Source organism: Mus caroli, unplaced genomic scaffold (assembly GCF_978045245.1).
Source record: "Mus caroli unplaced genomic scaffold, Mus_caroli_1 scaffold_10, whole genome shotgun sequence".
NCBI classification, from domain to species: Eukaryota; Metazoa; Chordata; class Mammalia; order Rodentia; family Muridae; genus Mus; species Mus caroli.
This window is the reverse complement of record NW_028227265.1, coordinates 56904251-56931909: the sequence shown is the minus strand read 5'-3', so window position 1 is coordinate 56931909 and position 27659 is coordinate 56904251. Positions and strand designations below refer to the sequence as shown.

Sequence of the window (27659 nt, the reverse complement as noted above, 5' to 3'; positions counted from 1 at the left end):
TGTGGGCTTTTCTTTTGTGTGTGTGGTGTACATGTGATTATGTGGGTGCTCCAAATGGAGGCCAGAGTAGGACATCAGTAATGTCCTTTGTCACTATCCACTTGAGTCCTTTGAGACAAAGTCTCTTCTTGAATCCAAAGTTCACAGTTTTGGGTAGGCTGGCTGGTCACTGAGCTCCTGGTGTGACAACCGGGAAGTCAGCCTCTGATCTTCACAGGTGTGATATGTAAATACTCCCCAGTCCCCCTCCCGCCTCCCCCCACATACACTCACTCGTGCATACACACACACACACACACACACACACACACATGCACATACACACACACACATACACACACACATACACACATACATATACAGACACATACACACACTACACACACACACACATGCACACACACACATACACACACAGACACACATACACACACATACACACACATACATATACACACACAGACACACATACACACACTACACATACACCACACACACACACACACACACACACACACACACACACATGCATGTGCTCACACATCCTAACCTGCCATGTGGGCTTTTGCAAGCCATCCCAAGTGACTGTCCCATTTGTTAAACTTCACAGTCTGTGTCCCTCTGAACATGTTTCTCAGCAGCACCTCTCAGGCCTCAGTGACTGTGATGGCTCCTTTTGTCCTCTGTTTTGTAGTCATTGAGTGGGAGATTGAGTTCGGCCTACTGAACTCAGCACGAGGGGACCAGGGAGCTACCGTCTTCCTGAGAGATGTACAGGACCTCAATAAACACATCTTGGATGATTGCTCTCTGAAGATGGTGGATCGGCTGGCAGATGGCTGCCTGGATACCAATGCCCAGAGTCTTCTCAGTGGTCTTAAAGGGCGCATACTAGATGCTCAGCCTGGAGCCCTAAAGTCCCACCACCTGTCCTGGAGCCGAGACCTGGTCAACCCCAAGAACAAGGCTCACGCTCGTTACCTAAAGCAGTTGAGCGAGCAGTTCGTGGCCAGGACCAACCATCAGGTCCTGGAGCAGCTTCGAGAGCTGGAGTTGGCCAGACAGGAGCTGGGTTGGCTCTACCAAGAGATCCGCCACCACCTCTGGCAGAGCACAGAGTCTACCAAGGTCTTCTGCGGCCACCAGGAGCTCCTGGCCCAGCTCAGGCAGCGGCTCAGACAGGATGAGAGCCGGACACATACTCCCTTGGTTCTCTTTGGACCACCAGGCATTGGGAAGACCTCTCTCATGTGCAAGCTAGCCCAACAGGTACCAGAGCTGCTTGGCCACAAGACAGTGGTTGTCCTGAGGCTGCTAGGGACATCAAAGCTGAGCCTGGATGCCCGCAGCCTCCTCAGGAGCCTGTCCTTCCAAGTGTGCTTGGCATATGGGCTGCCACTGCCCCCAGCCCAGGTCCTGGAGGCCCACAGCAGGGTGGGCCATTTCTTCCATACTCTCCTCCACACTGTGTCACAGAGGAACTTTGAGTCCCTGGTGTTGCTCCTGGACTCCGTGGATGACCTGGACTCCATATGCCATTCTCAGAGGGTCTCTTGGCTGCCCCTCAAGTGTCCTCCAAGGGTGCACCTCATCCTCTCTACATGCTCAGGCCAGCAGGTTTTACATAACCTGCAACAGACCCTCAAGGACCCCAGCACCTACTGGGAGGTGAAGGCCCTGTCTGGGAGTCAAGGCCAGGAGTTCATACAGCTGCTGCTGGCTGCAGAGAGGAGGATGCTGAGCCCGGGTCAGAGAGATGTCCTCTGGGCCAGCCTCCCAGAGTGTGGCCACCCAGGGAGGCTAAGGCTGGCCTTTGAGGAGGCCCGGAAGTGGGCCTCCTTCACTGTGCCAATGCCCTTGGCCACTACAGCAGAGGAAGCCACACACCAGCTCTGTATACGCCTGGAGGAGACACATGGGGCACTGCTGGTGGCTCATGTACTGGGCTATATTGTGTCTTCCAGGTAAGTTTGCCTCCCTCCTCCCTCCTTCTTTCCTCCTGCTCTTCCTCCCTCTGTCTTCTCCCTCCCTCCCTCCTTCCCTCCCTTCCTTCCTTTTATTCCTCCCTCCTCCCCTCCCTCTCTCCTCCCTTCCTTCCTCCCCCTCCCTCTTTCTTTTTTGTTGGTTGGTTGTGTGTGTGCAAATATGCACATTCTGAAGCCAGAGGACTTTGAGTGTCCAGCTCTCTCACTGTCTACATTACCCCTTTGAGTAATTCTCTTGCTGAACCTGGATTTAGGCTGACCCCAGTGAGCCCAGCACTCCTGTCTCCAGGCTTGGGTCACACCCACATAGCCACACCCTGCCTTTTACTGGACACTAAGTTCCTAAATCTCCCAGAGCAGGTTCTCCTTCCACAGAGCCACGTGCATGCTGCTTCCTTCCTTTTTTGTAGGGATTTGGACAGAACCTGGATTTTGTGGAGGTTAGTCATGTGCTGTGTGATTGAGCCTGGGCCCCAGACCTGCATATAGACTTTGTATCTTACTGCTTTGTTAAAAAGAGTTCATCAGCTCCAATACTGTCTTGGTGGGGTTTTAGATATAGAATTCTGTGCATCTTATTTTTTTTTTTATTGTCTGATTGCTCTGGCTAAGACTTCAAATTCTGAGAGAAGCCAGAGTGACACACGTGTCCCATTTTTGCTTTCAGTTGGCATGTGCACAATGTGTTGGTAGTCACTTTGTCTCCCATAGCTGTTATCACCTCAGGGTTGTGGTGGTCCACTTTGACTGCCTTGACACATGGAATCGACAGAGAGGAAAATCTTAGGGAGGTTTTGTCTGGCTCTGTTAGGCCTGTGGGCATGCCAGTAGGAACGTGCGCACACGTGCATTTGTGTTCATGTATGTGTGCATGTCGTCTGTGTATTTGTGTGATGTGTGTGTGTAAAGCACATCTCTGTGTGCGTGCGTGCTTATGCGGGTGCATGCATGTGTGCATGTGTATATATGTATCTGTGCGTATGTATGTGTGATGTGAGTGTGCTGTCTGTCTGTCTGTCTCTGTGTGTGGGGGTATGCCTTGATTGTTTTTTTGAAATAGGAGGACCCAGCCAGAACGTGGTAGCAGCCTGCTTGAGCTGGGTCCTGGACTGTGTAAGAGGGAGGAGCTAATGGAACATAAGTAGTGAGCAGGTGTCTAGGAGGTAGGGGTTGTGCACATGAATGCAGTGCCTGCAGAGGCCAGAAGGGGGTGTCAGACCCCTGGAGCTGGAGTCACAGGCAGCTGTGAAACCTGGTGTGAGCTGCTGAATGTGGGTGCTAAAAACAAATTGAGATCCTTTGCAAGAGTAACAAGCATCTTAACCACTGAACCCTCTCTCTAGTCCTTAATTCAGGGAGGGGTGGGGTGGGGCTGGAGGGTTGTATTAGTCAGGGTTTTACTGCTGTGAACAGATACCATGACCAAGGCAAGTCTTATAAAAAAAAAACAACAACAACTTTTAATTGGGGCTGGCTTACAGGTTCAGAGGTTCAGTCCATTATCATCAAGGTGGGAGCATGGCAGCATCCAGGCTGTCATGGCGCAAGCAGAGCTGAGAGTTCTATGTCTTCATCCAAAGGCTGCTAGTGGAAGACTGACTTCTAGACACCTAGGGTGAGAGTCTTAAGCCCACACCCACAGTGGCACACCTACTCCAACCAGGTCACACCTATTCCAACAAGGCCACACCTCCAAATAGTGCCACTCCCTGGTCCAAGAATATGCAAACCATCACAAGGAGTGAGGGGTAAGGGGTGAGGTCCTGTGATCATATATTGACACTTCTTGTGGTGGCTGATCTTGGTTGTCAATCTGACATTCTGGGCAGATGAAACCTCAGAGGAGTGGCCCATGGGCAAGTCTGTGGAGCATTTTTTAAATTACTAGTTGATAGGAAGTCCCAGCCCAATGTGGGCAATGCCAGTCTTGGGCTTCAGCTCCAGCCTCCAGGTAGGAACCTGCCTTGAGCTTCCAACCTGACTCCATGTAGCAAAAAGAACATTTTCCTCTCTGAATTGATTTTCGTTTTTAGGCCTCATTATGTATCCTTGGCTAGCCTAGAACTCACTATATAGACCAGGCTGGCCTTGAACTCTGAGATCCTCCTGCCTTTAGTTTCAGAGGACAACTTGCAGAGTCAGTTCTCTCCATCCCACATGATGGTCATGTTGGCAGCTGTTGCCTTCACCCTCTGAGTCATATTGCCAGCTTAGTATAATAAGTTCAAGAATCTATATGCATAACATTGACATCATATGTACTACAAATGCTGTATAATGAACACACGTTTGTGCATACTAAGTATATATGTCTGTCTATATCACCTCTTGTCTATATCATCAAGTCTTTTTATTTTTGTTTGGTTGTTGTAGTGTCTCTGTAGGCTGTCCTGGAACTTGCTGTGTAGACAGGCTGACCTTGAACTCATAGAAATCCATCTACTTCTGCCTCCCAATGCCTGCTGCCATACCCTGCTCTAAAATATTTATTCTTCTAGTTGTGTGCGTGTCAGCATGCTGCTCTATGCACCTCATTGCCGGTCAGATCCTCTAGGAGCTGTCTGACTCGGGTGCTGGGCATCGAACTTAGTCCTCTCTCCAAAAGGTTCTTTATTCAGCCATAGCTCCAGCCCTTAAAAAAATTGTGTGTGTGTGTGTGTGTGTGTGTGTGTGTGAGTGTGTGTGTGTTTGTGTGTGTAGCCCAGGCTGTCCTAGAACTCACTATGTAGCCAAGGATGACCTTGAGCTCCTGATCCTCCTGGCTCCATCTCCCCAGTGCTTCCATAACAGAGGTGTGTCATTGTACAACGGAGATCCCCTGGGCCTGGAGAGTGACCTGTGCATGGTTCTGCAGATGCATGAAGAGGGGGCGTCTGCAGTGAGCTGCGCATCAGCCAGTACCTGATCCCTCTAATCCTCCTCATAGGACACAATGTGCTATGCCCCCTCACTCACAGGTACGGTCTCTCAGAAGCAGAGCTGAAGGATGTGTTGTCTTTGGACGATGAAGTCTTGCAGGCTGTGTACCGGGACTGGACACCACCCAGCAAAGAGCTGTTGCGCTTCCCGCCCCTGCTGTGGGTGCGGCTCCGCCGGGACCTGGGACACTGCCTGGTCAGGAGGCCCGTGGATGGCTGCATGCTACTGGCCATTGCACACAGGTAGGCTCTAAGAAGAAACACTGTCTTTGTGGGACCCTGAGAGCAAAGGCTGCCAACCAAATCCTTCACTTCCTTTTCTGGGGTAGCCAGGCCAGCTAGCACAAATCAGGTTCCATTGTAAACTCTACATGCCTAATTTGTTGGTTTTGCGCATTTATTTGCGTGTTGTGTGAGGTGCTATGGGATCCTAGGTAGGGGCTCCACACCACACCTCAGCTCCACGCCACACCTCAGCCCTTTTTTTTCCCACTCTGTGTGTGTGTGTGTGTGTGTGTTATGCATTTTTGTGTGGTGCCCTCACCTGAGTTGTGTGCACATTTGGAGGACAGAGGTTAACCTCAGGTATTTTCCTCTATTGCTTTTCACCATGTTTTGAGATAGGGTCTTTCACTGAGCCTGAAGATCGCCAACTCAGCACATTGGCTGTGCAACAAGACTCCTAGACTCCTCTTGATTCTGCTCCCTTGCAAGTGCTGGGGTTACAGGTTCTTCCCACCTCAGCGGGCTTTAACATGTGAGTTGGGGATTTGAACTCAGATCCTTATGCTTGTACAGAAAGCACTTTATCTACCAAGTCATCCTCCAGACCTCTTTTCACTTTTTGATTCCCCATCATGTCTTGTTAAGTTGCCCAGGCTGGTCTAGCCACACACAGCTTCAACTTGTTACCCTCCTGCCTCTTGAGTGCTGCAATTACAGTTTTGCACCACCATACCAGATCAAAGGTTCCTTTTACATTATTTTCTGTATGTGTGTGGATGGGTATGTGCCATGGTGTGTGTGTGTGGAGGTCAGAGGACAACTTTGGGAATTGGCTTTCTCCTTTCATGATGTAAGTGGCAAGGATTGAAGTCATAAGGTTTGGCAGCAATCACTTCTACCCACTGAACCATTGAACCTTCCCATTGCCCCCAAAAGCAAGAGGGGGAGAGAGAGAGAGAGAGAGAGAGAGAGAGAGAGAGAGAGAGAGAGAGAGAGAGAGAGAGAGAAAGAGAGAGAGAGAGAGAGAAGAGGGCCATTTTAGAGACCAGTTTAAGTAAGAAACATGACAGGGGTGAGCAGACAGACTCTGAGCTTGCACTGTCCCTGGGTCATCAGCCTGCACCCTTTCTGTACAGACAGCTGTCCCAGGTAATCCAAGTTCGATATCTGTCTGGGCCTGAGAGAGCCAAGAGGCATGGCGTGCTAGCTGAATTCTTCTCTGGAGCCTGGAGCCAGGGGATCAAGAAACTTATCACCCTGCCACTTGTAGGGAAGCCCCTGAACCTGGACCGCAAGGTAAGGCCACTGGCCGCCACTCCATTTTCAGAGCCACACTTTGCCATAACTGTCCTTTTCCCTCTTTCCCTCTCAAAACACTGTCTGTATCCCCTTTGGGGGATCCCTCTCACAGCAGTGAGCCCTGAAATGCAATTCTGGGTGCAGGTCTCAGTAGAGACATGGATGCTGTTTTGCACTAAGTATTTATGGAGCGTATGCCATTGATGAAGATAAAATGAAAATGTCAATCAACACTCGGCTGGTTGAAAACCCTCTACCTCCTACTATGTCAGCTGCTCAGTTAGGAAGGAGCAGCCTTCCTGCTCTCCATGTCAGAGCTGAACCTCAGGAGAGGGCTGTGACTGTTTTAGATGAAGACTTACTCCTTGGCTGAATATCTGAGCCCACATTAAAAAGCCAGGGGTGCTGGGCAGTGGTGGCTCACGCCTTTAATCTCAGCACTTGGGATGCAGAGGCAGGCAGTTTTCTGAGCTCAAGGCCAGCCTGGTCTACAGAGTGAGTTCCAGGACAGCGAGGGCTACACAGAGAAACCCTGTCTTGAAAAACAAAAAACAAAAAACAAAAACCAACCAACCAACCAAACAAACAAACAAATTAAAAAAAAAAAAGCCAGGGCCTAGAGACAGCACTGGCTGCTCCAGCAGAGGGTACCAGTTTGGTTCCCAGCACTCAAATGGCTGCTCCAAAGGATCTTATACCCTCTTCTGGCATCTGTGGACTCTGTACCTGTGTGGTGCACATGTATACATCTATATACATAAAATAAAGTAAACCTAAAAAAAAAGAAAAGACAGACATGATCAGGCATGGTGGGATTCACACCTTTAATCCCAGCACTCAGGAGGCAGAGGTAGGTGAATCTCTCTGAGTTTGAGTCCAGTCTGATCTATAAAGTGAGTTCTAGGGCTGCATAGTGGTGAGACTATGCCTCATAAAACAAAACTAACCTAGACAAAAAGTCCATGATGGGGAATTTGGTGGCTCTCTGGGACTTGATGGCCAGTCTGTCTAGCACAGTTGATGTGATTCAATCTCAAAAAGTCACGTGGACAGCAACTGAGGAAGAACTGTCTGTGCACTCACTGTGCATGTACATGTGTGTACCACATGTACACACATGGGTACATATGATTACTGGGGTACACACAGAAGTGATCAAGAGCACCAGTCCCACACTTGGGGAAACCCACTCCGGCCAGTCTTGCATGTAATTCTTCCTGGTTCTTTCCCTCATGGGACTTGGTGTTATGGACACCGAGGGAGGATGCTGTTCCCATGTCCCTGGCTTGAAGCTCGGTTCAGCCACCTCTGCCTTTGAGCAGTCTCCAGGATCTCCTCTCTGCTCTCCTAGCCCAGGACCTCCTGCTTTGCTTCACTCTGTCTTCACCAGGAACAGTTCTAGAATGCAGTCTGGCCATGCCTCTCCTCTGATACCCCTGAGAGCTCCCCAGTGCCTCCATGTGCAGTCTGAGCTGGTTAGCCTATCTGCCAGGGTTCATCTGCTGCCCTGTTTGAATCTCCCCTGCCTTATGAGGGTCTGCCTAAGCTCACTGTGCTCTCAGCCTTCAGTTCTTTGTCTGTCATTGGGCTTTTGTTTTTGTTATTGTTGTGTATGTTTGGTTTTGTTTTGGAGATGGGAGTCTCACCTTTCTGTCTCAGTTGACCTAGAACTTAAGCTCAAGCGATCCTCCTGTCTCTGCCTCCTGAGGATCGGGGACTGTAGGTGAACATCACAATGCCACTGCTCGGAAGTATTTTAACAGATAGACTCGGAGGCCCAGCTCCAATGTCCCACCTTCAGCAGAACTCCTCCATTTCCCTACATGCCTCATCCTTGAATTGCTCAAGTCCCAGGTCTCTTCTTTTGTCCCAGCCTGACTGTGGGAGGTGATGGGTATCTCTGTTTGCTGCTATGTCCCTGTCTCCTCCAGCACCATCTGGTGCCACCTTGGCCAGTGTTTGTGACATGAAGGAAGCACTTGAATTCAAGACCAACCTGATGCCACTTCCTACTTCCACCAGGTGGCCCCACAGCCACTGTGGTTCTCAGGCACAGTGGCCAACCTGAGGAAGCTGACGGAATTGCCCTTCCATCTGCTGCATGCAGGCCGCTTGGAGGAGTTGAAGCAGGAGGTTCTGGGTAAGGGGGCCATGACAGAGGCCATGAGGGCCTTAGAAAGGCCTCACCTACCTATCTATCCATCCATCCATGCATCCATCCATCCATGCATGCATGCATGCATCCATCCATCCATCCATCCATATGTCCATTTATCTGTCCATTCATCTATCTGCTACAACTTTACTGGTTTAACTCTGTAGTTTCCCTTCTGTACCAACCTCCACCCACCCATCCTTCCACCCATCTATCTCTCATCCATTTGTCCATTTAGACAGCTTTTCTATCCATTCACCTATTCATCAACTGTCCACCTCTCAGTCTATCTATGTATCTGTTTCATCCACCTATTTTGCCACCCACTGTCCATACCTGTAATTTTCAAACAATAGACATTCTTACTCAGGAGACACTTGGCAAGTCCTGGACACATTTCTGAGAGTTATACTGCAGATAGAGGTTGCTGGCAGCATCTGGGGTGGAGTCCTGGTCAAGGCTCCACGTTACATCAATCACAGCTCAGTGCCCACTACAGAGACCTATCAGCCTCAGTGCCAGAAATGTTGAGTTTAAGAGCCTAGGAAGACAGGATGACCATTTCCCAGCTCTCAGAATGATCCATTCCTTGTCCTCCACAGGGAACATGAGTTGGATCTCCTGTCGGGGCATCTCTGGAGGCATTGAGGCCCTGCTGGATGATTTTGACATGTGTGCCCCTCACATGGACTCTCCTGAGGTTGATCTGGTTAGAGAAGCCATCCAGCTGTGTGGCCCTGCTGTGGAGCTCCGGGGCCTGGGTAAGTGTCCTGGCCTGACAGGCTATGTTGTGTACTGGTCTCTAGAAACACATTCTTCCCAAGTGACTGCAAGTTGATTTTTCACCAACCTACACATCTATCTGTCAATTATTCATTCATCTGACCATCCACCCATTCATCCACCTGTCTATCCATCTACCCATCTACCCATCTACCCGTTGATCCCTCAACCTTCTGTTCACAAATCTATCCGCCCATTCACACATCTATATGTGTCTGTTTTCATCCACCCACTATGTCACTTTCTTTTTTAACTCCATGATGCCTTCTTCAAAACTAACTTGTGCGATTTGGAATGCAGACAGGAAGAACTTTGAAACAAAACCTGAAAAACCAATTCTGTACCTCCCTCTGGACCTGCATTTTTTTTTAGACAGATCCAGGCAGGAAGTATTTCAGGGGAATGAAGGGAATTGTGTCCAGACTTAATAACAGGAGACAAAATAAATCACTTGGATTTTGTTTTTGTTGTTTGTTTTTCAAGACAGGGTTTCCCTGTGGAGCTCTGTCTGTCCTGGAACTCACTGTGTATGCCAGGCTGGCCTTGAACTCACAAAGATCCACCTGCCTGCCTCCCAAAGGATTTTTAATGGATGAAATCCAGAAAAGAAGGAGAATTGCAGGAAGATGACTCAGTTAACAATGTGCTTGCTATGAAAGCAGGCTGACTTGCCCTTAGATCCCCAGTGTGCATGTAAGAAGCCACTGTGGTGCTGCACATTTCCCATGCTCTGTGTGGGGTAGAGGCAGGAAGATCAGAGGATCTGCTGGCCAGTTAGTCCAGCTGAACTTGTGAGATCCAAGGTCAGTGAGGCCCTCTTACCAAAGTGGAGAGTGGATGAAAAAATACCTTATGGTGACCACTGACAGCACATACATGTGAGCATGCACATACATGAGTATATGAATATGAACACATGAGAATGTACACATACAGGCATGTGAATGCACACTTGAACATGCACACACACAAGGCACATACAAGCATGCACTCACACAAACATGCATACATGGGACATGCATATGAGAGTGCACATATGAATACAACACATACAGAATAATTACTGTAGGTAGATGGGGTGATGCACCTGCTTTTCTAGAACTCAGGAACCTGAGGCTGGAGAACTATGTAGCAAGTTCAATGCTAGCCTGGTTTACATAGCCTGAGCTATGGTGTGAGACCCTGCTTGAACAAACCACACACATATGCACACACATGTGTACACACAAAGGAGAAAGGCAAATGTTCTATGAAGATTGTCCTTCCTTCCTTCAAGACAGAGTCTCACTGTGTAACTCAAGCTGGCCTCAAAGCCACAATACTCCTGCCTCAGTCTTGTGGTAACAGGTGTGCCGCAGTCTAACCTCCATTGGGTCTCCTATCTGTGGGGAACGAGTTTCTGGTTGCAGGTGGGCAAGGAGTCGGTGAGAATGGGGTGACAAACAGACATGACACAAGGGAGTGTGTTGAATCTGAATGTATTGTCCAACGAACACCAGACTTTTTTATACAGAAGAAAACCAAGAAAAGCCAGGTGAACACATCCACCAAGTTACATTGATACAGAACAAATAAGAATGCATACATAAAAAGTTGGCGGGGACCAGGCCACATTTATCACTTAAAATGGAGCCAGGTGAATGCTCTGATGCAATGCTAGTCTATCGTTAAACCCACCACCAGGATTCTTTAGTAAATACTTGATTATGCTATTCCTCTGGACCTAGTGAAGAAACCTGTACCAGGGAAATTCCCTTCCACTAACTCTTTCATGTGACCATCCACCTATTTGCTAGGCCATTGTGTATTCCTGTGTTTGGGTGAGACTCAGCTATTGTCCTAAGTAATTCTATGCAGACTAGCCCCGAGCTTTCCTAGTTCTGTACTTTGTAATGCCTGATTATTTTCACTGTCTCTACTAGAAGTGAATTTGAGTGTTACTGAATAGGTAACATTCTTACTGAATTCCAAGCTCAGGGTCAGCTTCAAGGATTTTATAGGAACCATTGGAACACTGGTGGAGAATTAGCTATGTCAAAATCAAACCTTAAAGGCACTTATAAGAAAACAATACTGAAAGAGAGCACATGGATCCAAACACCAGACTAATGCGGGGACAGGTTTTGAATAAACAGGCTATGGGAATGCCAAGGTTCCAGGAGGCTGTTTCTGTGAAACTCTTTGCCTCAGGACTGCTTTCAGGCTTTAGGCCTACCTACCAAGCAGACTGCACTGGAGTGGTCATAGCACAGGCGTGAGCCATCATGTGCAGCTTTATGAAAACTACCCCTTCTGGGCTTGAGGCTCTCTCCTGTTTGTCAGTTCGTGTTCCGGATGGTGTCTTGTTTCATGTGCTATTTCTTATCTACTTAAGTGCATTTATTTTTTATTCTGTGGGAGTATGTGTGTACCCCAGTACACATGTGGAGATCAGAGGTTTCATTTCTCTCTTATCTTGTAGCCCTGGTGAATGGCAATCACCTTTGTTTGTGAAGCCATCTTGTCTGCCCCAAGATTTTATTTAAAAGTAAATTTGGAGGGGGGAGTGGAGATTGGTGCTGGAGTCCCAGGCTAGAGCCCCAACATTGGCAGTTCCCAGAGACATCCTAGCCTCTCACCTGACTCAACAGGTGACAAGATGCGTGGAGGAAGATCAGGTGTTCAAGGTCTGCCTCAGATACATAAGACACACTGACAAAAATGAAAGTAAAGAGAGAGGGATGGAGGGATGGAGGAAGGGAGGGAAGAAGGAAAAGGAAAATTAAATGAATGGGGAAAAGGTAGGTCCTGTGCCATGGCTCAGTTAATAAAAGTGTTCTTTGTACAAGCATGAGGACCTGAGTTCAAATCCCTAGACCCACTTAAGAGCTCAGTTCACCAGCATGCACCTGCAACCCCTGGTGCATGTCAGAGCACAAACCCAGGGGTACAGTCAGGCAGATCCCAGTCGAGCTGAATATGTGAGACAGGCTCAACGAGAGACGTGATCTCAAAAAGTACATGGCTCATTACATAAAGGTTCTTGTGGCAAGCCTGAGGACCTGAGTTCAGTCCTGGGACCTAAGTGCTGGAAATAGAGAAGTGATTCCCACAGGTTCTCCATTGACTGCCACACATGCACACAAACTAAAAACAAACAAACAAAATGTAATGTAAAGAATTAAACTGTCAAACAATTCAAAGATAAATTGGTAATCTTAGAGTTTGGTAAACCACACCTCTGGGTTTTGAATAAACAGGCTATGTGTATTTCAAATAGGTGTCAGTATGTCAGATAGGTGTGTTCTGTGGATATCTTTGTCCCCCATATTTGTCTGATGTGTGTGTATGTGGTGTGTATATATGCATGTGTGTGTATGTATGTAGTGTGTCTGGTGTATATATTGTTTGTGTGTAGTGTATGTGTGTAGTGTGTGCCTGGTATGTGTATGGTGTGTGTATGGTATGTGTGTCTGATGGGTATGCCTTGTGTATGTGTTTGTATATATCTGATATGTGTTTGTCTATGTGTGTGTGATGTGTTTAGTGTATGTTATATGATGGGTGTGTCTGGTGTGTGTGTGATGTGTTTGATGTGTATGCCTGGTGTGTGTGTTTGATTGGTGTGTGTGTGGTCTTGCAGTGCAGTGGTCATGGGGGAATAAAGGGAGTGGGAGAAAACTCGTATCCCACCAGAGTTCTGGTGCTCTGGGCGGGTGGATGCAGAGGACGGCCACAAGCTTTCCATGCGGCCCTGGGTGGGGGTCTGGCGGTGGGAAGCTATGGACTCAGCTTGCAGGGGTGGGGTGTCGGGGGGTGGTGGACAAGGGGCAGTCCTAGGTCTCTGGGCCTCACGGAGGTCAGAGATAACAGGTTCTCAGTCTCAGGCATCCCAGACACCACTGGACACTGCAGAAGAGCTGAGAACAAAATAGAGGCCCCCAGGATATCTTGGTCAGCCCCAGGGCCAAAGGGAGGAGAGGGCAAGGAGAGAGGGCATACTGGATGGTTCCCATGCGGGTGAGAGTCCTTGGTCTGGTCCGTGGCTGGAGCGCAGGAAGGCCTTCTGGTGGGAGGTTAGATGGGGCTCTTTAGGGGAAAGCCTACCCCATCGTTCAAGCACGGTGGGCCTTGATGAGCACAGACAGTCTATGGTTTTAGAGCTTTATTGTAGAAAGACAGGGAGAAAGAGAGAAGGTAGAAAGAAAGAGAGAGGCTGGCCATGGCCATGTGGAGAGAGGGGGAAGAGATTGGGGCCAAGCAGCTCCTCTTATAGTGGGTTGGGCTACCTTGCTGTTGCCAGGTAACTATGGGGAGGAGCATGCCTGGCTATAGTCAGGTAACTGTGGGGGTGGAGTCTAGCCAGAATGCCAGAAGCTTGGGACATTGTCTTGGGACATTGTTTGATAGTCACAGAATTAAGGAGTTGGGAGCTCTGTGGTGTCAGGCACCTGAATGTGGCTCATTGTTCCGTCCCTTGTAGAGTTTTCTACTGGGTCGCCGGAGCAAGCCTCATTCAACCAAAATAGGCTGCCTTTCACAGCCCCATATGGTGTGTGTCTGTGTGTGTGTGTCAGGTGTATATTTGATGACCATGGAGTGCTAGGGATTTGTTTGTCTCTGCCTCCCAGGTTACAGTGCACACTTGCAGACTGGGCTTTTGCCTGAGTTCTGAAGACTGAACTTAAATCTTGATGCTTGTAAGGCTAGCATTTACCAACTGAGCCACCTCTCCATCCAGGGTGTTTAGACATTTCGTGCAACCCCATTACCACCCTCCCTCAAACCTTGCTGACACTTTCTCTGTGAAACCTTCATTCCCTATATCCCTCCCCAGGTCCAGGCTCCTTCCTCTTAGACTGCTTTTGGGCTCTCTTCCTGAATTTGAAGGCTCTACATACTTCCTATAAATTGTTTGAGACAGTGTCCCAGGCTGGCCTTGAACTCTTCATGTGCTGAAGGATGACGTTGAATTCCTGATCCACTCGCTGCCACTTCCCAAGTGCTAGGATGACAGGAACGTACACTATTTTTGCTTTATGTGGTGCTGGGGATGGAGCCCAAGGCTTTGTGCATGTTGGGGGAGCACGCTGCCTAGTGAGCCATCTCCCACAATACACCCTCAGCAAGGACTTTGCAAAAGCTCCTTCATTTACAACCCAGCAGCAGATGGGGTGTGGTAAGAGATATCACCACCAGAGGGCATCGCAGCAGCACATGTTCCCCGTGCATTTCTCCTGAGAATGGCCACTCTGCAGGCTTTCAGGGAGCCTGCTCTGATCCTCTTCCTTCCTTCCTTCCTTCCTTCCTTCCTTCCTTCCTTCCTTCCTTCCTTCCTTCCTTCCTTCCTTCCTTCCTTCCTTCCTTCCTCCCTCTCTCTCCCTTCCTCCCTCCCTCCCTCCCTCCCTCCCTCCCTCCCTCCCTCCCTCCCTCCCTCCCTCCCCCCTCTCTCTCCCTCTCCCTTTCTCTCTCCTTCCTTCTCTCTCTCTCTCTCTCTCTCTCTCTCTCTCTCTCTCTCTCTCTCTCTCTCTCTCTCTCTCTCTCTCTCTCTCTCTCTCTGTATGTTTAGGTGTCCATGCAGGATAGAGGAGTTGGATCCCTGGAGTTTGAGTTTCAGGCAATTGTGAACCACCTGATATAGATGCATACCCTTAACCACTGAGGATTTTCTCCAGTCCCCTCCATATACAAAATATTTTGTTTGTGTGTGTGCATGCATGGTCAGTGTATGAAAGTTGGAGGGCAGTCTGAGGGAGTTGGCTCTCTCCTTACATCTTGTGGGTCCTGCGTATCGAACTCAGGTCATTAGGCTTGACGGCAAGCATATTTATCCCCCAAGCAGGATCTCTAGCCTCTGATACTTTTCCGTCAGGGTCATGCTATTGGCCTGGCTTTGAACTCTTTATTATTATGTCTAAGTACACTGTAGCTGACATCAGACACACCAGAAGGGGGCGTTAGATCTCATTATGGATGGTCGTGAGCCACCATGTGGTTGCTGGGATTTGAACTTAAGACCTTTGGAAGAGTAGTCAGTGTTCTTAACCCCTGAGCTACCTCTCCAGCTGGCTTTGAGCTCTTAATCCTTCTGTCTGATGCTCCTGAGAGACAGGACACCAGGCATGAACAGAAGTGCCCACTGTGGGCATCTTGCTCTACTGTGCTGCATTGGGGATACACTGATGGCCCAGCAGAGATGCTTGTCCCTGGCTAAAGAGCAGAGAGGGGCTGAGGACTGCCAGATGGGCTTCGGGGATGAAGTCAAACAGCAGCTTAGGGTGGTAGCACTGGTCTGGAGCTGGGGAGTTTGGCAGAGGTGGCATTTGAAAGCTGGGCACAATTTACCTATACACTGAGTCTCCCACTCTCCTTCTCTCTTCCTTTCTTCTTTCATCTGTCCATCTATCCACCTCTCCAGTCTCCCCCCACATTTTGCCAATCTGTCCATGCAGCTCCCTTCTGCCCTCTCATTCATCCATCTCCCCATCCTCCACCCACTTTCCACCTATTCTTGAATCTATCCATCCACCACGCCCCTTGATCTCAGGTACTTGGGGAGCTGAAGTGAGAGGTTCTCTTGATCCCAAGAGTCAAGGCTGATCGGAGGAATAATAAAATGAATAACTAATTAGTTAATGAGCTGATTGATCCAAAAGTGCCTCTTGGAGAAGAATGGCTGGCTTGAGGAAGAGCTTCAGGCAAAGGGACATAGTCAGCAGAGCCTAGAGGCTGGCAGCTATTCTGTGCCCAGGAAGCAGGGATGGACACAGGAGGGACGGCAGGGCCTGAGGTTGAGGGGTCCCAGCTTCTCTTCTGCAGTCTTGTAAGAGTTGGGGTTAGTTGGTGTGGTTCAGCCAGGTGGGTGACACCTCATTTTGTTGCAGAGAAGAGCGTCCTATACACCGAGCTCCTGGCCAGACTCCTTTTCTTTGCTGCATCACATCCAGCAATGATCGGACAGCTGTGCCAACAAGCCCAGAGCTGGTTCCGTGCCTGCCCCTACCCAATGCTGGTGCCCCTGGCAGGATTCCTGCAGCCACCTGGTGGACCTCTTCGAGCCACTCTTACTGGGTGTCACAAAGGTGAGTATCCCCAACATTACATTACAAAACCCATACCAGCTCACTGCATACTCAGGGGCCCAGATGCCAGGTATTCGAGGCTGCTCTCTGGGGCTCCCCTCTGGGACTTTCCCTTGCCACCTCATGCTGACTAGGCTTTCTGTGTCCCCTGGGGCTGTAGATTGCTGCTGTAAATACTGCTAATGATCCTGGAGCTGGCAGACTCCTACCTCTGAGGTTTTGTCCCAGAGTTGCTGGCTGCAGAGTTCTACAGGACTTAAGTTCTGACATAGTTGTACCACCATATGTCTGTCCCCTTCCGTGTGACTCACACACCACCTACCCACACCCATACTCACACACCACCTACCCATACCCATACTCACACACCACCTACCCACACCATACACATCCTTCTGCCTCCCACCCATTGCCTGCCTCCCACCCATTGCCTGCCTCCCCACATCTGTTCATCCACCCACCAACTTTATCTATCCGTCGATCCACTTACCATCCACCCATATTTCTATAAGTCTAGTCATCCACTTATCCACCCATACCCCAGCAGAGGATTTTTGCTCACTCATGCATCTATTGGTGTATCTGTTCATCAAGCCATTGATCCACACATCCACCCACCTATTGTTCCTTCCCTCTATCCAATCTTTCACTCATTACCCACCCAGCTGCCTGATGGTTATTGTTTTTCTAAGACATTTTCTTTTAAAATTTTCTCCCCCCCCCTCTCTGCATGGGCACATGTGTTTTACATATGTATAGGGGTTCCCAGAGAGGTCAGAAGAGTCTGTCAGACCCCCTGGAGCTGGAGTCACGGACAGCTGTTGACCGCCTGATGTGGGTGTGGAGAACTGAACCCAGGTCCTCTGGAAGAGGAAGTGCTCTTAGCCTCTAGGCCATCTCTGCAGCTGAGCTGTACCTGTTCTTACAGCTGACCTCACTCCACGAGTCCCTTCCTAGCCAGTCCCTGCCCCACCCTGCCCCTTCCTCTCATTACACACAGCTGCTTAGCAACTGACCCTTGGGCCACTGCAGAACTTTGACTCACCACTTCCCCCCTGGCCTGCCCTCTTTCTTCTCCCTCTTTTCCTTTGTCCATACACATTATCTCTCAGCCATCATGAGACCCACACACATCACAGGGCTCCAGGCTCCAGCTCTGGCCATCCAGTGCCCCAGGCAGCTTCTCTGCACAATAGCAATTTTGACTGCTCAGAAACCAGAGAGGAAATGACTCAGCAGCTGCACAGTGCTAAGGACCCTACTATAGAAGTGGGCTCGTGGGAAAGAAACTCTGTCTTCCCTATGGTGTCACAGAACTAGGACTCTTTGAGTCTAGTTGCCCTGCCTACTTTCACTGTGAGTCTTATTGGCCAGTGATGACTGCTGTAGCCCATACTGTCATGGTGACATTCAAACCAGGGAGAGAGGAATGGACAGTAGGTTTCTTCCTTTTAAGGGCATCACCTAGAAGAACTTGTTTCTACTCTTATGTTTAGCACTAGGACATCTCCAGTTGTTAGGCTGTGAGAAAATAGTCTCCTTATGTGAGCATTGGTATTTCTGTCTCTTTGTCTGTCTCTGTTTCTGTCTATGTCTCTATCTCTGTCTCTCTCTCTCTGTGGTGGAGATTGGTGTGGGTAACTATATACTCAGATAAAAACTTATCACCAGCTGGGCTGGAGAGATGGCTCAGCAGTTAAGAGTCAGGCCTCTCCAAGTTCCTGGCAGAACAAGGAGCATTATAACAAAAGGTTTTGGCACAAGGGTCCTTTAGGTTCCCCTTAGGTTCTTTCTCAATTACTCTGTACCTTATTCATTGAGATGGAGTTCCCCAGTTGAACCCCATACTCACTAATATAGCTATTCTAGCTACATAGCTTCCTCCAGGGACCTCAGCTCTGGGTTCTGGGAATCTGAACTTTGGTCCACAGGCTTAGCTGCACTAAGCCATCCTTCTAGGTCATGGGCTGGTGCTATCTAAGGCTAACTGCATACCTCTTGGCTCAGTGATATTTTAACAAAATTCACTTAGGTGGGACTGTTTGCCTAAACTATTAACAATCTCCACTTTCTCCTCCTCCTCCTCCTCTTCCTCCTCCTCTTCTTTGTGTGTGTGTGTGTGTGTGTGTGTGTGCATGTCTGTGCATGTGTATGCATATGTCCATGTCTGTGAATGTCTATGTATGTACATGTGTGCATGTTCATGCATGTGTGTATACATATTACAGACAATGATACTGAGGATGACATAGCAGATAGGGTTGTCTTCTTCTGCCTTTAAATGGTCCTGGAATGGAGCTCAGGTGGCACTGCTCATGGGGAAAACTCTTACCCACTGAGATAGCTGGCAAGCAGGCTATCTGATGTCTTGGGATAGCTTGGAAAGCACTTCATAGCCCAGGTTGACTTTGAGCTCATGATAATCCTCCTGCTTCAGTCTCCTAGGTGCCTGTGTCTGTGCATGTTAGTGCAGTGTCACCAGAGGCCAAAAGAGGGTACCAGATTCCCTAGAGCTAGAATTAGAGGGGGGACTCTCGCCTGAGTGGGAATCTCTCTCCCACCCTCTCTCCTGTAACCCCAGGGCTGAGGGTGTCGCTCCAGGGCCCCTGGTTTCGGGGGCTGCCCCTTGTACACTCCCCATTAAGTGGGGTCAGTGGCTTAGATGCCCACCTGGGGCCGAATGGAAAGCGTCTGGCAGCCCTCCCACGTCCGCCTGCCCAGAGCATAGGAGAAACTCTGGCCGGACATGGGCTATCCTTCCTCCCTCTCCTTCCCCCACACCCCCCTTTAGTTCTCATACACATACATAGGGAGACACACACAAACACACACACACAGACATACACAAACACACACAAAGACCAGAGACACACACACAGACACATACACAGACATACACACGGAAACACACACACACTCACACATACATACATACATACATACATACATACATAGAGACACACACACAGTCATACACAAACACACACAGAAACACATAGGCACACACAGAGACACAGACAGGCATACACAGAGACACACACACAGTCATACACAAACGCACAAAGAAACACATAGGCACACATACAGACATAGACAGGCATACACAGAGACACACACAGAGACACACAGACACATACATAGACACACACAGACACATACAAGAGACATACACATATAAACACACAGAGACACACAAACACACAAAGAGACTCACAGACATACCAAGAGATACACACAGAGAGACACAGACACACACATAGACACATTCACACAGACATGTAGAGAGACAGACACAGAAACATACACAGAGACATACAAAGACAGATACACACAGATACACACACAGACATACACAGACACACACAGAGAGATAGACACAGATACACACAAAGACACATACACACAGACACATAGACACACAGAGACAAACACACACTGAGACATACACAGAGGCATAGACACAGACACACTTTAAAGTAAAAAGAAGTTTTTAGTTACATAAAAAAATTCATGGTGTAGGCAGTGTGCGGTCCTTCCTTCTAAAGTCTCTGTCCTTTCTGGCTGTGTGACTTCAGGATGGCCACTGGGTCTGTTTGCGCCTTGGTTTTCCTGTTTATAAATGAGGGATCTTACAGACTCAGGCTAAGGCCACAGCTGTGAGCATCCAGGTCCTCACTGTCACCTCTGTGTGTCTGCAGGCATCACCGCCATAGCATGGAGCCTGGAGGAGAAACTCCTGGTGGTGGGCACCCAGGATGGTGCCATGGTCGTGTGGGACGTGGAGGAACAACAGGTGGTACACGTTCTAATGGGACACACAGGTGACTAGTGACACACAGGGTGGCTGTACTCTGTCCCCAGGGCCCCTTCTCCCTCACACACTGACATCCCTGCACCGAAACTCTTGGGCTTGCTCTGCATTGGTCAGACTATATAACAATTCACCTCACACACAGTGACTGCAAACAAAATTTTTATTTTTAAAAAATTGGGAGTAATGGGCTGGAAAGATTGGCTCAGGGGCTTAGTGTGCAGGTTCAGTCCACCCATGTTGGGTGGCTCACACTGCCTGTAACCCAGCTCCAGGACATCCCATGCCTTCTTCTGGCCTCTAAGGGCACCTGCAGACACACAAAGACAGACAGACACATACACATGCACACCCGCACATACACATAGGTACACATACACATACAAGCACATACACACATACATACATACACACACCTACACATACATACACACTCATACACTTACACATATACACATACATACACACACATACACATATACATACCTACACCTACACATACACACACCTACACCTACACACACATACATATACACACATACCTACACACACACACATACACATACATACATAAACACATATACATACATACACATATACACAGACACACCTACATACACCTACACATACACATACATACATACACATATGCACACATACACACATACATACACATACATAAACACATATACATACACACATATACACAGACACACCTACACACACCTACACATACACACACATACATACATACACACACATATGCACACATACACACATACATACACACACAGATACACATATACACACATACACATACACGTACAGACACATACATGTACACACATACACATACACACATACATATATACACACACACACACATACACATACACATACATATACATATAAGTCTTAACAGTATTTCAGGGAGGGGGCAGTGCTATGCGGTACCTCTGCAGGAGAGACACCAACTCCTGCAAGTTGTCCTCTGACCTACATACACACACACACACACACACACACTATTTATTATTATAAAGTTAATAATGAACTTTTAAAAGGCTAAGAGGTTAGGGTCACAACATAAAATATTGAAAAACTAAAACAAACAACAAACTAGTAAGTATATAAGGATGCGTTTCAATGTGACATCTCATGCATCATATATATCACATGTAACATCTATAATGTCTGAATCGCATTCACCTCCACTACCCACTCATGTCCCCCTTTCTCTCCTACCTGGTCCCCTTCTTTTCCTTTTCTTGTAGGACGTGGGGTGTGGTGCATGAGATGTGGGTCATGGGTACGGGGTGTGGGTCATCAGTGTGGGTTGTGGGTTGTGGGTCGTGGGGCATGAACCAATATATGTCAGTAGGGTCATTTACAGGGGCTCAGGGTGAGGGGTAAAACATCTACCTTCCCATCAACCTGTAAGTCCTCAGAGAGACATAGGACTCTTCTTTGATGACAGATGGTGGTGGTCCCAGTCCCGAGCAGACCTTGAGCGGTATCACAGCTGCTTGAATTCATGAGTGGGATGGTTTGTCATGCTTGAAAGAGTTCCCACAATGTCAATGTTCCCACAGTGCTTCAGTCCTCCTTCCTGCTCTTGTATTCTTTCCTCTTTCTATCCCATAATGTTCTCTGAGTCTTGCAAGGGCATGATATAGATGACCCATTTTGGGGTCATCACTCAGCAGCCATTTATGCTCACAAGCCACTTCTTTCGAGGGTTAGTACCTCGAGCAGGGCTCTGCAGAGTGTTTCTTCCAGTCCCAGCCAGGCTGGCACCTGCCCTGACACTCCACTGTAGTCATATGGGCAAGTGGCTACCTCATGGTATTCTTAACTGAGACTGTTGATCTCTTGATGGGAGAAAATGAAAAGTCATCTTGTCCGGGGCAGGGGTCAAGGACAGTTTAGGTACTATCATCAAAGACACAGATCAGGAAGGGAAAAATTGTAGTCATTTTTGCAACGTGTCTTAGTCCATTTTCTGTGGCTATAACAGAATGTTATAGACTGGGTAACTTATAAACAGCAGAAGTTTATCTGAGTGACGGGTCTAGAGTCTGGGAATCCAAAGATGCAGTCAGTGCATCTTCTGCACCATCACGTGCTGAAGAACACTGCTCCAGTTTTGTTGCTGTGACAAAATACTCTAGCAAGGGCTGGAGAGATGGCTCGGTGGCTAGAAGCACTTGTTGCTCTTATGGAGGACTTCACTTTAGCTCCTAGAAGCCACATAGTGGCTCACAGCCATTCACAATTCTAGTTCTAGATGATCTGATGCCCTGTTCTGACCTTCAGAGGTCCCAGGCACACACATGGTGCAAATATACTAATAAAATAAAATCACCCCCAAATTGAAACTGCTCAACTAAGGGGAGGATGGAACATTTTTGTTCACAATTCCAGGTTATAATTCATCATAGTAGGGAAGTCACAGTGGCAGGAGCTTGAGACAGCTAGTCATACCCATAGTGGGGGTGGGGGGAGAGAGAGAGAGAGAGACAGCAGACAGACAGACAGACAGAGACATATAGAGAGACACAGAGAGCAAGCGAGCAGAGAAGCGTGCTGCAAACTCTCCTGATCCATGCATGCACACTCACTTGCTTGCTTGCTTGTGCTCAGCTTGATTTTTTTCCCACTTTCCCACAGTTCAGGACCCTCTGTCTAGGGGATGGTGCTGCCCATTGTGGGGGAGTTTACAACAATCAAGGCAATCACCAATCTCCCACAGATCTGTCCACAAACAACTCCTTGTTCCCAGATGAGTCTAGTTGTGTCAAGTTGACAAAGTAACTCTCACAGCATTGTGCGGAGAAGGGATGTTCAAGAGCAAGGAGAGGGGACCAAATGGCTCTTCTTGTAACTACCTTGACTCCTGTGACTATGACACCAATCTCCTCATGAGCTCCCATCACTAACCAATGTGAAAAAGTTCCTTCTCTACACACTGTTGCAACAGGGGCATGCATTTTTTTGGGGGGGCGCTTCCAAGTCACAGTCCATCTTCCACAGTCTTCATTCATCAAAGCAATTATTGACTGTCTCATGCATACTGCATCAAAACATCTAACCACCTTACATTCTAAAAATAACATCAAGGGGCTGGAGGGATTGCTCTGTGGTTAGGGACTCTTGCTGATCTTCTAGAAGACTAGGGTTCAGTTCCCAACACCATGGCAGGAGGCTTACAACCACTTGTGACTCCATCTCTGGAGACCCAACACCCTCTTTGGGCCTCTATGGGCACCCATATGTACGTGCACAAACCCACATTCACATACATTAAAAAATAAAATTTAAGAATAATACATTTTCTGGTAGTAGTGATAGGCATATGCAGGAGGGTCTCTTAATTCAAGGACAGCCTGATGTGTATAGTGAGTTCCAGGACAGTCAGAACTACACAGAGAAACCCTGTTTCAAAGAATCAACAGTAGTAATAATAATGATACATTCTTTTTATTTTTTATTATTATTTTTTTGTTTTGTTTTGTTTTGTTTTGTTTTTTTTTTGAGACAGGGTTTCTCTGTATAGCCCTGGCTGTCCTGGAACTCACTTTGTAGACCAGGCTGGCCTGGAACTCAGAAATCTGCCTGCCTCTGCTTCCCGAGTGCTGGGATTAAAGGCGTGTGCCACCACGTCCGGCTACATTCTTTTTTAAATGATGTAAAATATGGCATAAATACTGCTTAGACTGGCAAGATGGCTCATCAGGTAAAGGCACTTATCTCACAAACCTCAAAAACCTGGTGACCCGAGTTTGATTCACAGAACCCATGTAGAGGTGGAAGAAGACTCCAGAAAGTTCTCTGACCTCTACATGTACCATGCACGGTAGCAATATGCCATTCCCTCCCCCAACACCATGCACATACATACAATGATGATGGATTTTTAAAAAAATTTAAAAGTACTACAAACTCTCCACTTGCTATTTTCCATCTTTTACTGTCTTCATGCTCCCCAACACTGTGTGTGAAGGAGATGACATGGTACGGTGTGATGTTTTGTTTTGTCAGTTTGACACAATAGAATCACCTGAGAAGAGAGTCTCTGAGAAGGACTCCAGATCAGGTTGGTCTTCAGGGATTGTCTTGAGGTAGGAGGACCCACCCACTGTGGGCAGCACCACTCCCTAGGCTTATTCTCCCTGCTCTTGATTGTGCCTGTGACTGCTGCTTCCATCTCCCCCTGATTTCCCCTCAGTGATGGTCTGCAACCTGGAACAGAGAACTGAATAAACCCTTCTCTTCTTCCCTAAGTTGTGTTTGTCAGGTTATTTAACACAGCCACAGAGAATGACTGAAATAAAGTATCTCGTCTCAGTACTGTGTTCAATGCCCTTATGCTAAGAATGGAAACCAGCTAAGGCTAGACCATTTGCACCATGAGAGTGGGTAGGAGCAGTAAATCCCAGCTTCTGCACCTGGCAGGCTGTTAAGTAGTCACCAACACATTGTTGTTCTGGCTTCCCTCGGTGGGGTGGGGTGGGGTATATAATTTCAGATTAAACATTATGTAAAATATATAGATATGTTATAGATAGAAGATAGTTTGTTTTTTGCTTTTTTCTGTTTGTTGTTTATTTTTAGAGATTTTTCTGTTATACTTGAGCCAAAGGTTGAGAAGTAGTTGTTTTGTTTTTTGTTTGTTTTTGTTTTTGTTTTAAGATAAAGTTTTTTTAGGTAGCTCTGGCTGGCCTAGAACTCTCTACATAGACCAGACTAGCCTTGAACTCACAGAGATTTGCTGATCTCCCAAGCACTGGGACACACCCAGTTGTTTAGGTTTTTGAGACACAGGTAGAAACCAGGTAAACTGTCCCCAGCTAACACTATGCCCCACACTGTGTCCACTGCAGCTGAAGTGAAGTGTGTGCGAGTGTTTGCCCAAGGGACTCTTGCCATCTCTGCATCAAAGGACCATACCCTGCGTCTGTGGAGTCTGCTCTCTGGCCAGGAGAAAGTCACCATTTTGGATGGAGGGTCACAAAATCCCACAGAGCCCCAGAGTTGGGACCTTCATGTGGATGAGAGAAACAATGTTGTATACTCGACATCTGGTGCAAGGGTAACAAACTGGGTTCTGTGTGCACATGCATGAGTGTGTATGTGCGCGCAGGAGTGGGTGCATGTGTGTGCATTTATGTGTGCATGCATATCATGTGTACACACAAGAGGGTAGGGAACAGCACCACTTAAAAGAAGTTGGTTGTGGTGGCACACAGCTAGAATCCCAGCACTTGGCAGCAAGCCCATCCCATCAGGTAGGCTACAGGCTTCTTGAGAAGCTCTGAGGTGAATGGCTTGGTAAGTTGCCTCAGCAGGCTTGCCACTGCATCTGATGACATTAACTCAGTCTCCAAATCCACAGAATGGAGTGTGATAACAGTGGGGGACAGCAATATGTAAAGGTGTTTGTGTGTACATGTGTGTGTGTGCCTGTGCGTGTACATATGTGTGCCCACACACACGTGTGTGTGCTAGTGCATGTATATATGTTTGTGTGTGTGTGTGTGTGTGTGTGTGTGTGTGTGTGTATGTGTGCGCACTCGCTGTGATACACACCTAGAAGCCAGCTAACAGAGTGAGTTCCAGGACAGCCACTGCTACACAGAGAGACCCAACCAAACCAAACAAAAAACAAAATGAAAACAAAATGGGCTGGGGATGTGGCTCAGAGGGTGACACTTGCTCACTGCGAAAGCTGGAGGAACTCGGAGCAGGTTCTCAACAGCACATAAAAGCTGTCTATGGGCAGGGTGACCTGTGGCCCCATTGCTGAAGGACAGAGACAGGTGGATCTGACTGTGGATTCTGGGGAGTCACTAACCAGCTAGACTAGTCTGTGAGTCGGTGAGCTCTGTGTTCAGTGAGAGTGGACAGCAGAGTCTTCCTCATGCTCTCTGAGAGGATCTCTTAGTCTGATTGGGTAGCCAGCTCACTCTGTAATTCTCTGGCTTTGCCTTCCAAATGCTGGCTGGCAGCAGCACTGTGCCTGCCTGGCCTTTACACAGGTGCTGGGGCCTGAAACCCAGTCCCCAGGTTTGCCCAGCGAGTGCTATATCTGCCATCTCAGCATTCTCTCTCTCTCTCTCTCTCTCTCTCTCTCTCTCTGTCTGTCTGTCTCTTTCTCTCTCTCTCTCTTCCCCCAGGGTCTAGATATATAGCCTTGCTTCAAACTTGTGGCAACTCTACTGCCTCTGGCTCCCAAGCGTGAGGCCTTTTTTTATTTTTTAAAGATTTATTTATTATTATATGTAAGTACACTGTAGCTGTCTTCAGATACTCCAGAAGAGAGCATCAGATTTCGTTATGGATGGTTGTGAGCCACCATGTGGTTGCTGGGATTTGAACTTGGGACCCCCAGAAGAGCAGTTGTCGGCGCTCTTAACCACTGAGCCATCTCACCAGCCCCAGGCCTGGTTTTAACATCAACATTTTAACATTTATTTGTGGGGTATATGTGTGTGTGCCACAAAGGAAACCCCACAGAACCAGCTCTCCTTCCATTGTGTAGGTTTCAGGGATCAGACTCAGGTCATCAGGCTTGGCTGCAAGCCCCTCTACTTGATGAGCCATCTTATAGGCCCCTGTTAACAATATTCTATGTGACAAGGGTGCATTTGTCACAAAGAAGACACCAACATTGGTACTGTCAAGTAGACCTGACACTTTGTTCCATCCCTATCAATTCTTCCATATTATCAAATCATTAAAACAAACAAACAAAAAAAAAAACCCCAGACAAACAAAAATAAAACAATCTGCCAGCATTGAAAGGCACAGGTTTTAGTTTTGGTTTTGACACACATTCTGGCCATGTTGCACACACCTTGACTCATGATGAGAAATCAGGTGTGTGCCCCAACACCCAGCTCAAGGTGCAATCTTAAACATTACTAAAGAATGTGTACTTGGGTGCCATGAAGGGTGATAAACACTCTAAACTTCGTGGGAGGCTAAGGCAAGTGAGTTGTTTGAACCTAAGTTCATGGCCAGCCTGAACATATAACAAGACCCCATATGTCAAAACAGGAGGGGGAAAAGAGGGAGAGTGGAGGGGAATATAAAGGGTTGTTTCTCCTGACTCTGGAAGACTCAGGCAGGGTCTTCTGCTTGGGAATATCCTTTTTAAATTTTTTTTTTTTTTTTTTTTTTTTTTTTTTTGGTTTTTCGAGACAGGGTTTCTCTGTATAGCCCTGGCTGTCCTGGAACTCACTTTGTAGACCAGGCTGGCCTCGAACTCAGAAATCCACCTGCCTCTGCCTCCCAAGTGCTGGGATTAAAGGCGTGCGCCACCACACCCGGCTCCTTTTTAAATTTTTAAAATTTTATTCTTGTTTGTCTGTTTTCACTTTGTGTGTCAGGGTCTCTTGTAGCCCAGGCTGACCTTGAGCT

At 47.8% G+C, this 27659-nt stretch overlaps 1 protein-coding gene across 6 annotated transcripts in view; it reads left to right on the top strand.

The window, feature by feature from the left end:
- Positions 1–27659, top strand: part of Nwd1 (NACHT and WD repeat domain containing 1) — a 65181-nt gene that overhangs the window by 18449 nt on the left and 19073 nt on the right. For all 6 annotated transcript variants that reach the window (XM_085843817.1, XM_085843816.1, XM_085843815.1 and 3 more), the window contains 8 exons: positions 695–1964; positions 4943–5146; positions 6265–6424; positions 8450–8567; positions 9185–9343; positions 16229–16426; positions 20125–20247; positions 25121–25329. In XM_085843817.1, the coding sequence (XP_085699943.1) occupies positions 695–1964; positions 4943–5146; positions 6265–6424; positions 8450–8567; positions 9185–9343; positions 16229–16426; positions 20125–20247; positions 25121–25329 (2441 nt within the window). The remainder of the gene's footprint in view (positions 1–694; positions 1965–4942; positions 5147–6264; positions 6425–8449; positions 8568–9184; positions 9344–16228; positions 16427–20124; positions 20248–25120; positions 25330–27659) is intronic.